Source organism: Lonchura striata, chromosome 13 (assembly GCF_046129695.1).
Source record: "Lonchura striata isolate bLonStr1 chromosome 13, bLonStr1.mat, whole genome shotgun sequence".
Taxonomy (NCBI): Eukaryota; Metazoa; Chordata; class Aves; order Passeriformes; family Estrildidae; genus Lonchura; species Lonchura striata.
In genome coordinates, this window is record NC_134615.1 from 22,379,626 (window position 1) to 22,393,746 (window position 14,121).

Here is a 14,121-nt window from a genome sequence, read left to right on the forward strand (position 1 = left end):
CACTGGAGGAAGGCGTGAAACACGATGGGCATGAGGAAGAGTTGGATCGATGAAGAGCAGGGCTAAGAATGCCAGGAATGAGGCTCCACGTGGAATCAGGTGGATTTAGGTGGGAGCAAGGCTTAGTCCTGAATCCAACGCAGAATTTTGATCTGCATTACTGAAAGGTTAGCTGATTTCTGACCCTCTTTCCCAAGAGGAAGTGACAGTTTCAGAACGGTCTGGAGGAGCAGCAGCAGCTCCAGAGCAGTTATAGGAATACCATAATTACATGTTCCGTTTAATTATAATCTTCACAACCGCGATTTGTGCACCTTAATTACCAGGTTGCCCGATGGTTTGTGCACTCCTTGGCTCGGTGATGGGACAGATCTTGCCCAGACCCATGAGATGGAGATGATGTCAATGAAAGTGATGTCAGCTGCTTGGCAGCTCGAGGTCATGAGTCAGTGACAGTCACCGTGACCCAGGGACGAGCCTGCTGGCTGCTCCTTCCCCTGGCACTGCTGGAGTCCTGGGGCAGGGCTCTGCTGGGAGAGGTTGGGCTGCCAGTGCTGCCCAGAGGGTGCTGTGCAGAAGCAGTGGCCGTGCTCACCAATCTTGGATCCATCTCATTCCATGAAAACCACGTGAGAGCCCAGAGATGGGATAGACAGCATTCAGGGGATACACATTCCCTGCTTCCCTGTGGCACAAGGGAGCTGGGGATGCCTCTTGTGTCTCCAAAACAGGCTCCTTGAGATGAGTCTTGGTCATTCAGGAATAGTTTCTGATGCACCTCTTTGCTTTTTTTGTTTGAAGTCTGCTACAGAGAGGGACTTTTCAAAGGGCATGAAGTGACAGGGCAAGAGGAAATGGTCTTAAGTTCAAGGGAGTGCAGGGTTAGATGGGATGTTGGGAAGGAATTCTTCCCTGTGAGAGTGGCAAGGCCCTGGCACAGGTTGCCCACGTTGGAAGGGTGGGATTTCAGTTCCCATGGTGGACATCCACGTCAACATGACCCCGTCCCACAGCTCTGCAGGTGTCTGGTGGAGAAAACAAACCTGCAGAAAGAAGTTTTGAAAAAGCTTTTTAACAAGTGAAAGCCTAATTCCAGCTTCTCCCTCGGAGGCCGCATCCCTCATCTGTCACTTGGCATTTCCCCAGGAGTCCCCGTCACGCTCGTGCTGTGACCTGGCTCTGGCCTGTGTCCCACTTTGTGACCAGCTCCAGCTTCCTCATGGCAGAGCAGTGGCTCGAGCCGTCTCACCTTTTCTCCAGATTCCTCCGTGCCAGGCTCCAGAGGGGCAGCTTTGGCATTCTGGGATTGAGCAGCTCCTGAGCTCGTTTAACGTGTCAAACCCGGGATTGCTCCGTGCTTCCCAGGAAGCAGGATGCACAGAATGCCACAGCACACACCTGGGGCTCTATTTATAGACTCTGGGCTTTCCCTAATTGCTGGATCCCAGCTTTTGGCAGGTCCACCCTCTCCAGCTGCCCGTTAACATTCCTGCCACTTCCAGGGCTCACGAGGCCCTGGCGCTGATGGGCTGGGAGAGCTCCTCCACGGGGATGGGAGAGATCCTCCACAGAACTTGGAGAGATCCTCCACAGAACTTGGAGAGATCCTCCAAGGGGCTGGGAGAACTCCTCCAGAGAACCTGGAGAACTCCTCCACAGAACCTGGAGAAGTTCTCCACAGAACCTGGAGAACTCCTCCACGGGGGTTGTGCAAGCAGCGCTGAGCTGTGCCCAAGGCAGAGCTGAGGGTTTCAGTAATTCCAGGTTCATGCTGCTCACTCCCACAGGAGCTGGAGGAAGGAACAAACCAGGACCTACAGAATCAAGGGCTGAGAGAACCCAAGCAGCAAACAGGCAGGAGTACAGAACAAATTGCTTTTCCATTCTGCTGAAAGCAGGAAGGTTTAACCTGATCTCTGAACAGCACAGGAGTTCAAGGCGAAAAATGTGGAGAAGCCAGAGTTGTTCCCAGTATTGCTGGGTGATGGAGCTGAGGAGGAATAGAACTTAAAGTTTTAAACCCTGATGCATTCAGGGACAAGTGTTTTTCCTTGAGCCTTTGGAAAGAAGAGGCTGTGGTGTTTGGGCTCCAGTGGGATTGTTACATGTGGATTGGGCTTTTTTGAAGAAATTCACAAATTTGTCTTCCAGTACATGTAGGGAGCCACCAAGAAACAGAGAGAGGGGCTTTGAACAGGAGCATGGAGTGACAGGACAAGGGGGAGATGGATTCAAACTGGCAGAGAGCAGGTTTAGATTGGATTGTGGGAAGAAATTCTTCCCTGTGAGGGTGGGGAGGTCATGGCACAGGGTGCCCAGAGGAGCTGTGGCTGCCCCTGGATCCCTGGAACTGTTCAAGGCCAGGCTGGAGCATCCTGGGTTAGTGGAAGGTGTCCCTGCCCATGGCAGGGGGTAGAATGAGATGAGCTTTAAGATACATTCCAGCCCAAATCACTCCATGGATCTGTGAACATGCAATTGCTGTTTTAAGCTTTGGGTTGTTTTATTCCCCCCCCCCAAGGTTAAGGTGAGCACTCCAAGAAGTTTAAAATCTTTAGAGATTATAGTGGTGGTAAAACTGTTCCTCCCCCTCCTCCTCCTCCTCCCTCCTCAGGCATCGAAGACTCAGACAAGCCAGGACACTTTATGATCAATTAGAGGGATAACTTGGCTGTCTGTCCTCCTGCTCCCATCTCCAGAACAAGTTCTGATGCCCCAGGCTGGGCCTGATTTTTGCTGAGTGCAAAATTCCTTCTTTTTCTTTCCCTGTTGTGCAAATCCTTTCAGGGATAAAGAAGTGACATGAAATATGTCCTCTGAAGAAACTTAGAGCAGTGCAAGATGTTCTGACCCTTTAGCTGGGGGCAAAAGCTCCACACACTGGAATAATTTCCTTTAATCCTTTCTGTTGTTGCCACCAGCATCTGTTTGTTCCAGGAGCTCGTGAAGCAAGCCAGTGCTGTGGGGCCTGTTGGTGGTTGTATTCCCAAAGCACTGAGGGAGATTCAGGAGATCATTCCCAATGGGCAGCGCTGGCACTGATGTCCCTGTGCCAAGGAGTGGCTGGAGCTGTGCCAGGGCAGGTTTAGGGAGCACCAGTGCCATGTAGGATGAGGAGAAGGAGGGAGTTCTTGTCCTCAGAGATGTTCCCAGGAGGTGACAGCAGCTGGGAAGGTGCCAGGAAGGAGCAGTGTCTGACAGACCATCCTGGCATTATCCACACCACACTTTTTTTGGAAGGAAGTTTCCTCCATCAGGACTAAAACCTATTAATGGAGAGCACTTAGGCAGCCATTAAAAACCAAAATAACCCTGTGAGCAGGGACAACTGACAGCAAAGTCGGAAAGGACAAATCCTAAATCCTCCTAAAACCTTTCCAGGTGTCAGCTGGAGTGTGAGGTGCTGCAGGTTCCAGGACAAAAGGTTACGTGCCGTGCTCACCCTTGTGTTGTTTTCTCAGGCTGGTTCAAGTTGACTTTGTTAATCTCTGAGCACGTTAATGAGCAGGATAACCCAGGCTCTGGAATCAATGCAGGTTATCCAGGGCCTGCAAGTCAGAAAGTGTTGGAAGGAGCTTGATTAGATAAAGGAGTGGCAAAAAGAGGGAATGCAAATGGAGTGATTCATGGTGGTGTGTGCACCACAGAGCAACTGAACTCGTTTTTTTGGAAGAATCTTTAATTCTGAGTGTTCCTGGGTCGTTGTTTTTACTGAGAGCATCTGGTGGTCTCCCAATGCTGCCAGCTGGATTTGTTCCCTATTTTTTGGGTGTAGAAGCTCTGAATGAAAGTAGCTGTCAGTCAGTTTTGGGAGGTCTTAGTGATGGCATCTCATCCTGCTGCCTAAAGGTGGGAGAATGGTGGAATTGGGATCCTCTTTGTTTTCCCTGTGGAAATCTGTTAATTCCTAAAAGAAATCCTTCATTTGTTCCCGTTTGTCCTGCCACAGGAGGAAGAGCAGGCAGGACAGACAGCTGTGTGCTCTTCCTGGCATTGGAGTTGGGCATTGGTAAAAGCTTGGAATGCCCTGATTTTGTTTTGTATCCATGAAAATTGAGTGAAGGGGGAAAAACCTTCATCCAGGGGCATGGATTTGCTCTGCAGGTGTCTGGGCAGCTTCCAGGAGTGCAGGGGATTAAGCGAAGCAAATGACCCCAGGCTGTTGAGTTTCCCAGGCTGAGATGGATTTTATCTGCTGGACCTCTGCTCCTGCACACTCCAGATGTTCCAGGACTGCTCAGAGAAGGAATTCCCTCTTTTCACATACAGAGCACATCCCGTGCCACCCCAAGGTTCTTTGGGATCTCAATCCAGTGCCCTGCATGGAGGCTGTGCTGTGATAAACACGATAACAACTTGTTTACATCCCCGTTTTTCGTGGTGCAGCTGCCACCCCGAGCCATGGAACCTGCTTAGACAGCTCTGCTCTCATTTCTGCTCCCAGGACTTTGGGGAAGCTGGTGATAAGAACAGCTCTGCTCTGGAGCCAGGCTGGGAGAGCTGGAGGTGTTCAGCTTGGGGAAGGAAAGGCTTCAGGAAGAGCTCAGAGCCCTTCCAGGACCTCAAGGGGCTCCAGGAGAGCTGGAGGGACACTGGGGACAAGGCATGGAGGGACAGGACACAGGGAATGGCTCCCACTGCCAGGTTAGATGGAATATTGGACAGGAATTTTTCCCTTTGAGGATAGATGTTGCCCAGAGAAGCTGTGGCTGCCTCATCCCTGGAAGTGCCCCAGGCCAGGTTGGATGGCATTGGAGCACCCTGGGATGGTGGAAGGTGTCCCTGCCCAGGGACTGGATGAGTTTTAATGTCCCTTCCCACCCAAACCATTTCGTGATTCCATGATGATGAAGTCTGTGGATGAAACCAAGCTTTCCAAGTTCTCCACAAAAAATTCCTGCTGCTTGGAATTTCTGTTGGTTCTTATGGTTCCTGAGCTGCTGCCTCCACTTCCCCAGCAGCAGCAGCAGAATTTCATAACCCTAAACTGAGATGGAGGGCAGTGAGTGACTCAGATGTGGATCTCAAGGAATGTGAATTTCTTCAGCATTTCAGAGCTGGCGTTAAGGGGAGATCCCCCAGCCTGGATTTTAGTGCAACAAGGTAATTCCAGGGCAGGATCCTGGCACATTCCGGGCAGGATGGCTGCCTCCTGCTCACCGAGAGGAGGCTCTCCAGGCGTCAAATGCTCAGCCCTTAGGGGAGATGCCATCTCTGATAGCTTTATCTCCCTGCTGGGATGATTTCATCCTGGAGGTTCAGATTGTATCTCCACTCTTTAATTTCCAAGCCTCTCCCCAACAGGCTTTGAAGAAATCCTTCTTTTTTTTTTTTTTTTTTTTTTTTTTTTTGAAGTGACTGATAACTCAGTTTCAGATGGAAACAACTTGAGAAAAGCATTTTTCCTGCTAATATTTCACCAAGATCAACGGGCAGCAGCTCCAAGGCCCAGCATTCCCTGTCCTGGGCACATGTAGGTGGCTCTCCAGAGCTGTTGTCCCTCTCCATTAGTCCAAGACAGGAAGAGTTCCTGCGTGCTTGCACTCTGCTGGAATTTATTTTGCAGCAATTACAAATCCTTTCACAGCTGCCTTGGCACATGGCTCCAGTCATTCCTCGAGTCCACTTCCTCTGGAAAATTCCACTTGCCACTGAAGGAAAAGCGGCGCCGGCGCTGCTGACGCAATCGCAGCTTTCCTGCAGGAACACCAGGGCTGTTAAATCATCCCTGGACTTTCCTCCTGGAGAAAGGGGAGCTGGAAGAGCAGCCCCGAGCCAGGCTGACGTCACTGCTGCCCAGGGGTGATAAGGTTTGCTTCCCTGTCCCACGGCATGGGGAAGGACAGGAAGCGCTTTCCCCTGCACGCTCATTTTCCCCTCCAAGATTAGAAATGCTTCGGCAGCATTTGCATAATACATGAGCAGAGCTTGAGCTGGGCAGCTTCTTTTTCCTCCTCTCCAAAGTTTTGTTGGGCTCACTGACGTGCAGCCTGGTTTTTTTTGGGAGGCAGGTTTATTTGGGAGCTGGCTGGGTGCTGCCAGCTGGAGCTGCCTCTGCTCCTTCTCTCCCTGCCAAAGCCACTTCAGCTTCACTTCTCCTGATTGCTGTCATTACATTCCAGCCAAATGGGCATCAGCGTGTTCCTTCTGGAAAAGAAAACTTTCTGTTGTTTTAAGGGTAAAATTGCTTTTGGAAGCTGCTGCCTGAGTGATTCTTGAGGATCTGGCTGGAAATTCAAGTGCTTTTGGTCACTCTTGTCTTTTCTTCCCTCTAATTATTTTTTTTAAAACCTTGTGGAAGGGACTTAGGAGTTACTTCTGAAATATTTCAATTATTTCCTAAAAATTGGAATTTGGTGAAAAAGGTTGGGATGAGCACCAGAGTTCTTTGCCACTCTCCGTGCTGAAGTGGGTGAGGTTTGCCAGCAGCCTGGGCAGCTGTGCTGAGGGTGAGGATGAACTCCTGAGCCGATCCTGTAGCTCACCAGCCCTGGAATTCTTCCCTCCTTTTCACCATGGCAGGCTGATCTCACTGAGCCAGCAGCAAACCATTCTTGTTTTTTTTAATTTACTGAATTCAGGAGCTGAGAGCTCCACCAAGCACCAGATCCAGCACAAAATCACCTAGGCTGTAAGAGTGAAAGGAGCAGAAATCCTCCCCTCCTCCTCTCCCAGCTGTGGCACCTGGCCAGGCTGTGATTGGGATGGTCTCTAGGGAGCTGCTCCAGCTCACTTTCCATTCTGCCTCCTGAATTCCACTGGAGAAGGTGAATCCAGCAGCATCAGATCCCAGTTTTGGGTTGAACGAGTTTCTTTGGTGATGCCACGCATTGGAAGCTCTGATGGAAGGCTTTGAAATTGTCCTGTCAGGAGCAGCATCTTCCTTGTCTGTAGAGTTTAGTGCTGAGTCAAAAAGCCAAGCACACCCCAAAATGAGGCTTTCTGTTGTGGTTTTCCTTTCCTCCAGAAGGTGACTTCATCCAGAGGGAATTGCATCAAACCAGGTAAAAGGTGCAAGTAAATGAGATTTTGCTTTCAGAGTCATCCCTGCTCCCGGCTGGCGCCCAAGCTCTGGACTTCAGCTGGAGCTGTTCCAGCTCCCAGGATGTGCTGTTGGATGTGAGTTTGAGGTGCTTTTAAGGGAGAATAAATCCTGTAGGATGCTTTTCTTTCTGAAAACTGGTTCAGGAGGGAGTTGAACCCGGAGAGGTGCGAGGGCGTTCCAGGTTCACGGACTTGTGGGATGTCCTGAACTGGAAGGGACACACAGGGATCTTCAGCCCAAGGACTGGTGTCCTGCCCAGGACACCAAAATCCAATCCTGAGCCTTGTCCAAAGTCTCCTCCTGGAGCTCTGGCAGCCTCAGGGCCGTGCCCATTCCCTGGGGAGCCTGGGCAGTGCCCAGCACCCTCTGGGGGAAGAACATTTCCCTGATCTCCAACCTAAACCTCCCAGATTTGTCATTCTCTTGAGGTTTTATCCTAGATAAAGCTGCCTGTGCCAGCAGAATGTCCCCCCTGCATCTCCCAGAGCTCACTGCAATCCCCTGGGAAGGCACATTGGATCAGGATATATTGGGCATTTTCCATGGGGACACTCACATGGTTTTCTCTCCTCCTTTCCTTGCTCTTTATCCTGCTGCTTCATGCAAGGTGTGGAGGCTTTTCCCAATCTTCCTGTCCTTCTTGTTCTGCACTTGGTTGATTTGAGGATATTCCAGAGGTGAAATTGGCAATTCCAAATGGATTTGAAAACATCTGCTGGAAGGAGCCCTTGAGCCCAGCTTGGACTATGGAATGTTACCAGGTTATAACACATTCCAAGTCGTGGTGTTCCTCCAAGATGAAATTCTCATGGAATTGTGGCTGTAACTTGGAAAACTTGACCAGGGCACTGCAGATAGCCTGTTCTGAGTTAAACAGTGTGTGCTGGAGCAGGGCTGGGAAAGGGGGAGGATGGAATGGGGCTGCTGGGGAGTGCAGCTGAGCCATGACCCTGCCTGGGACTCCCTTCCTGGGTACTTCTGTGTGGGATGGAGGCATCCAATTCTCCTCTGCTGGAGCTGGAGTGAGATTGGTGGGAGGGTGAACATGAAAGGAGGGGTTTTCCTCTGAATATTCCGAGGGAGTTGTGGGACAAAGAGTAGAATTGCTTTTACATCAGCAGAGATTAGGAAATAGTCAGAGCCTGGATTTTTAGGTCAGCACATCCCAGTCCTGGGGATGAGGAAACTCTGCCAGAAATGAAGGGATGAGGCTTCTGTGAGGTGTGAAGTCTTCAAAGAACAGGCTCCTGACCAAGAGCTTTCATTATCCTGGGGTTTGTTGAAGTGTGCCTGGAATTATTAGAAAACTTGAAGGTGGCTTTTTTATCTCAAAAAGGTAGAGGAAGTCCTGTGGGGAGTGGTTGCTTCAGTGGTGTGAGTAATGGGGTGGTACTGGCTGAACCCATGGGGAAAGGGGCCTTTCCTTCCCCAAATTCTCTGGGAACTCACTGGTTTGAGGAAAGGAATAAATGCATCATTGTCCTGCTAATTTGGTGAGTCCAAGAGGCTTCAGAAAGCTTTAATCCCTCACAAACTCTGCCTGAAACCCCAGGGAGAAGATTAGAAGCAGGTAATTGAGGAGTTGAGTGCAGGTTAGAGCGAGGGCAAGGAAAAATTCCAGGTTAAATCACCCAGAGATAAGAGAGGTAATAAAGTCTCAGCCTCAAGAAACTCATCCTGGAGTACTTAAGGAAGTGTCTGGTGCAGGTGCTGAAAAGTTGGGCCTGAATTGTTTTCAGAGGGTTGGAGAGGAGAAGGGAAACCCAGAGGACCAAAAAAGGGGAAATGAAAAAAGGGAAGGGAGGAGGGAGAGAGTGAAGCCTGGCTGGGCACCTCCTTTGGTGGTGTTTGAGCACCCAGAGGACAAAATCAGGGTAAAGCAGCATGGTTTGTGGCCAGGTGGGGAGGGAGCTGCTCCTTCTTCTGGGGAGGACAATTTATTGCTCTGGGGAGGAGCAGCTTTGCCATTCCCTTCCCTCTTGCTTGTGTCAGTCCTTGGAGGCCAGGAGCTGAGCCTGGAACCAGGCAGGAGCTGAGTTTGGAATCACCAGGAGCTGAGTTTGGAACCAGGCAGGAGCTGAGTTTGGAACCAGGCAGGAGCTGAGTTTGGAATCACCAGGAGCTGAGCCTGGAACCAGGCAGGAGCTGAGTTTGGAACCAGGCAGGAGCTGATTCCAATCCACTGCCACTTTTGGAATTCTGTATATTGCGAGGTCGAAAACAAAGTTCACTCCTTTTACTTCCTTTTACTCCTTCAATCTTAGTGCAGATACGCGAGTTATTTCATGTTGTAGTGCATCTATATTAGAATATATATTATATTGCAACAATATAATCATATATTATATTAATCATTACATAGCATATAAAAAGTAATATATATTATATTATTATATATTGTAATATATATTGCTATATATTATTATGTAAAATATATTACATATTATACTTATTACATATATTATGTATCATATATTATATGTGATATATTATGTATTATATGTGATATATTATGTATTATATATTATATTATATTATATATTATATTATGTATAGTATATAGAATATGTAAAAATATATAGTATATAGAATATAAATAGTATACTATATTATATTCTATAGATTGTATATAGAATATGTAAAATATATAATATATAGTATATTATATATACTATATATAATATGTATAATATATATGATATACATATTATATATACTATATACTATGCATATTATATATACTATATACTATATATATTATATATATACTTAATATAATATAATGTAATATAATATAATATTATATATAATGTAATATAATATATATTATATATACTATATTTATAATATAGTACATATAATATTATATATTATATATATTATATTATATATACTATATATATATAGTACTGTCACAGGACTCAACATATTACATACAATATTATATACTATTCTTGTATATTCTAATACCTGTTCCATTCTAACGTTATATATTATTACGGTTCCAGCATTCCTGGGCCCTTTCCCCCCCCGTGCCCCTTCCCCAGCCCAGCCCTGCTGACCCGTGCCTGTGTTGCAGCCGGCAGCCCGAGGCGCTGAAGAAGGAGAAGGAGGCGCCGGCGCTGGGCGCTGCCCCGTCCAAGCGTGCGGACGAGTGGAAGGACCCGTGGCGCCGGTCCAAGTCCCCCAAGAAGAAGCTGGGCCTGTCCGTGTCCCCCAGCCGGGCGCGCCGGCGCCGCAAAACCTCGGCCTCCTCGGCCTCCGCCTCCGGCTCCTCCAGGTGAGGCCAGCCCGCCACCTCGGGTTTGGATTTTCCATTTCTATTTCCATTTCCATTTCTCACCCTCTGTGCCGCTTTGCAGTGCGCCTCTGAGCTCCACAGCAGCGTGCTGAGCTCTCTGCACACAGCAGGGAGACAAAACAATCCCTGCTCCAAGGACAAATGATCCAAATCTCTGCCCCAAGAGCACAAACAGCGTGGGCCGGAGAGAGAAAACCAAGCAGGATAGGACCCCATAATTGGCTCCAATATGCAAATGGAGCAGAACTTATAAAAGTATCCACAGTGCAGCAGAAGTTAAGTAAAGGTGATAGGTCAGAAAAGCAAAATAAACCTTGTGGCAACTGTCTGTTGGTTACTTACTTCTACTGCACAGTGGATACTTTTATCTAATGGACTTTTAACTCACATCCACACATATTCTATTCTAAGTATATATTCTATTATATATTCTATTATAGCTATACATTATAACTATATAACTTCTATTATAACTTCTAAACTCTTAATTTATTCCATACAGCAACACCCTCACATTCTAACCCTTCACCATCTTACCAACAGTTTCTCACTTAGTTAAAGCATATTCTTACTTACAACTATAGAAATACAAGTTTATGATTTTTCTGCTTAATGTCTGTGTGCTGTATTTTTACATCAATCCAAGCTTCTTCTAAGGCTGCAGATCAAACCCTTCAGTGTCTGTAGAAGTTTCTGTTTTTCCAATTCCCACACGTGGCCAGGGAAGGTGTTGAGGTGATGGGAACAGGTTGTCCAGAGAGGTTGTGGGTCCTCCACAGGGACAGTGGGAGGTGTCCCTGCCCAGTGGAGCTGGATGATCCTTAAGGTGCCTTCCAAACCCAACCATTCCATGGTTTTATGTCTGGGAAAGCAGTTCAGCACTTGCTGCTCTGGAGCACCCATGGACACATGGTGAGATGGGAGCCAAAGCAGACAGGGAGCTGTGGGAACTGTGCTGGAGATCGGGAAAAGGCAAATCCTTGGAAAAGCCATTTTTCCAGTGAATTGGAGCTGGATGCAGTCTGCATGGTAGCAGCTTATCTAGATGAAAACCTCAATAGGAGCAGCAAGAACTGTAAAAATTAGGTCCTGGTCATTCTGGGATGGATGGAGGGAGGAGTTGAGCTCACTCCAGTAAGAGCTGGTTGATGCTACTGGGAGAATTGGGATTGTGGAGGTTTGATAGAGCCTTGGAGGGCTGGAATGGGGCTTGGAAACCAACGGTGTAAATTTAGATAAAAACCACCTTTCAGAAGGAAACTCCCTGAATCTGAGAGGCTCAAGGCACAAACTGGATTAATTTCCTTTAAGTGCTTGAAGCTCCTGAAAGAGGGGAAAAGTATCCAGGAGGAATGAGGAACATGGTAAATTGGAGATAGACATCTAAAAGGCAGAGCCCTCCTGAAGCAGATTTTCCTGCTGGGATCACTGCACCCAGTCAAGTGATCTGTCAGGGGATTGTCCAGTGAAAAGGCACAAAATACGTGGAAGCAGTTCCCAGAAAGGATGGAATATCAGTAATTAAAAGAAGGGAGGCTTATTTAAGGGAGCAAAGAGAGTGGCAACAACAGGAACCTCCCTAAAAAAAAAGGGGATTTGAGGAGAGGATGTAAATCCTGACAGTTCCCTGAGGAGAAGGCTGGTGGGGTTTGGAGCACAACATGTTTGGAAAGAAAACCTTGGGGGTTTTTCAGGAAGTTCTGAATTTTAACATTTCTCTTCCAGGTCCTCTTCTCGTTCATCCACCTACTCTGGGTCCGGCTCCTCGCGCTCGCGCTCCAGGTCCTCCTCCTACAGCTCCTACTCCAGTCGCTCCTCCAGGCACAGCTCTTTCTCAGGCAGCAGGTCCAGGTAGTGGCTCCTGGGACTGGGGAGCAGTGCTGGGATGGTTTCCAAATGCTTCCTGACAGTTCCTTTTTGCTCTGTTAAAATGAACCTAAAATGGCCAGCCCTTCGCTGAGCAAGGGAGGCTGTGGTTGATCTGTCAGCCACCCCCTCCTCTCCCCAGTGCTCCCACCCACGGGTGCAGTGCTGTGGTGGCTGGGCTCTTTCCCATGCCTGTGGTGGATTAACATTCCCATCATTTGCATTTTCTGATTGGAAGAAGTTCAGCAGCATCTCTTTTCTGTGGCGCTGGGATTTCTGTTTCAAGAGGCAAATCCCGTTTCTTTATTAAAGCAGTTGTGTCTTGTGATAGTCCTGACACTTCAAAGTAGCAATCCTGTGTCCCATGCTGATTAAGATTTATTCCTCTGCAACTTCCTTGCCCCTGCAGACAGTTTCCCAAGTCTGGAATATCCAGAGTAGGAGAACTGGCTCCTTGGATAGGAGCTGAAGCCACACAGGTACCCAGAGCAGATCCCACAGGTGATGGCAGAACACACTCTGTCACTTCTGGAGGCTGATTTCTCCTAGGAAAAGCTCAGCTGGGAGCTGATTCCATCTGGGAAGCAGAATGAGCTCCCCCATCCATCCATGCTCCAGGCAGGAGAGTGCCAGTGTGGGTGACACCCTTGGGTGCCTCTCCCTGAGGTGGCAGAGTGAGGAACACCCTGTGCCCAGCTGTCCCCAGAGGAGCTGGCACACAAGAGTCAGCTGCTGAGGCACTGGGGTGTAACAAAGGCACTTCCAGCCTTGGCACTGGGCTGAGTCACCCCAACAGTGCTCAGGGGCTCAGGAAACAGCTCCTGCCCTTGCTTGTCACCTTTGGGATGCTCCACTTAATGCTGCAGAAATTACAGATCCATATTGGCTTGAGCTGTATTTTTTGTCTTTCTCCCAAGTTTCTTTTGGTTTTGTTTCTGTTTAAAGGGTAAACTGCTCTAGGAGTTACAGAGCATAAAATGATGAACCTAAAACTCAAAATCCTACTTATTTTCTTGTTTATTCTCCCTAAGGAGACAATAGAGAGGATGGAGACAGCCTCAGGTATTGCTGTGGAATACCTGGAGTGCCTCTCTTCTAGCTGATCCTATTTTTCCTTCTGTTTCCTGCTTTTCCCACTGGCTGGTGGCAGAAGTTAAGTTTTGTTGCACAGAGTTCAAATATAAAACCAGGAGAAGCTCAGGACAGGTTCCTGGGGAGGGGGGAGTGGTGGCTGAATGTCCTGAGAGCCAGGAAAAGCTCCTGCAATCCCAGAGCTGAGTGATGTCTCCTTCCTTTCCAGGTCAAGGTCCTTCTCATCTTCTCCCTCTCCTTCTCCAACACCATCTCCTCACAAGCCACTGGCCAAGGCTAAAGGGGAATTATTGCCACCTCCTGGGAAAGGGTAAGGATCCAAATTCCTCTGGATGGGGGTCCAGATGAGCCCTTCTGACCTTCAGGGGCCTGAAGCTGAAGGAATGCAGGATTAGATGGAATATTGGGAAGGAATTGTTCCTGTCAGGGAAGTGTCCAAGGTTGGACAAGGCTTGAAGCAACCTGGGATAGTGGGAGGTGTCCCATGGCAGGGAGTGGAACAGGATCTTTGTTCCCATCCAAACCATTCTGGGATTCTAAACCTGACTAAGTTTAAGAAAGAAATGAAAGATGACAAATACAAGCTTTATTGAAGAGTTTTTAGCTTGGTAGATTTCATTAAATAATTACACTTTTATTTATTAAATCCAAGTTAAACTGTACAAGTATCCCTAAATATTACCTGTATACAAGTGTTTAAACACATGGTTTACTGCTGGAGCATTCTGTGCGTGCAGATATATTTGTATAATCTAAATATACATAATAGGAATTGTGGGAAAGTTTAGGTTCTTTCCTCTGCTGTGGCTTTGGTTAA

General features: G+C 47.9%; 1 protein-coding gene across 1 annotated transcript in view; it reads left to right on the forward strand.

Annotated features, from left to right (window-relative positions):
* The window catches only part of ZC3H18 (zinc finger CCCH-type containing 18), a 43,608-nt gene that overhangs the window by 18,636 nt on the left and 10,851 nt on the right, over positions 1-14,121 (forward strand). The window contains exons 10-12 of the mRNA XM_021526935.3: positions 10,125-10,325; positions 12,072-12,197; positions 13,513-13,614. Of these exons, the coding sequence (XP_021382610.1) occupies positions 10,125-10,325; positions 12,072-12,197; positions 13,513-13,614 (429 nt within the window). The remainder of the gene's footprint in view (positions 1-10,124; positions 10,326-12,071; positions 12,198-13,512; positions 13,615-14,121) is intronic.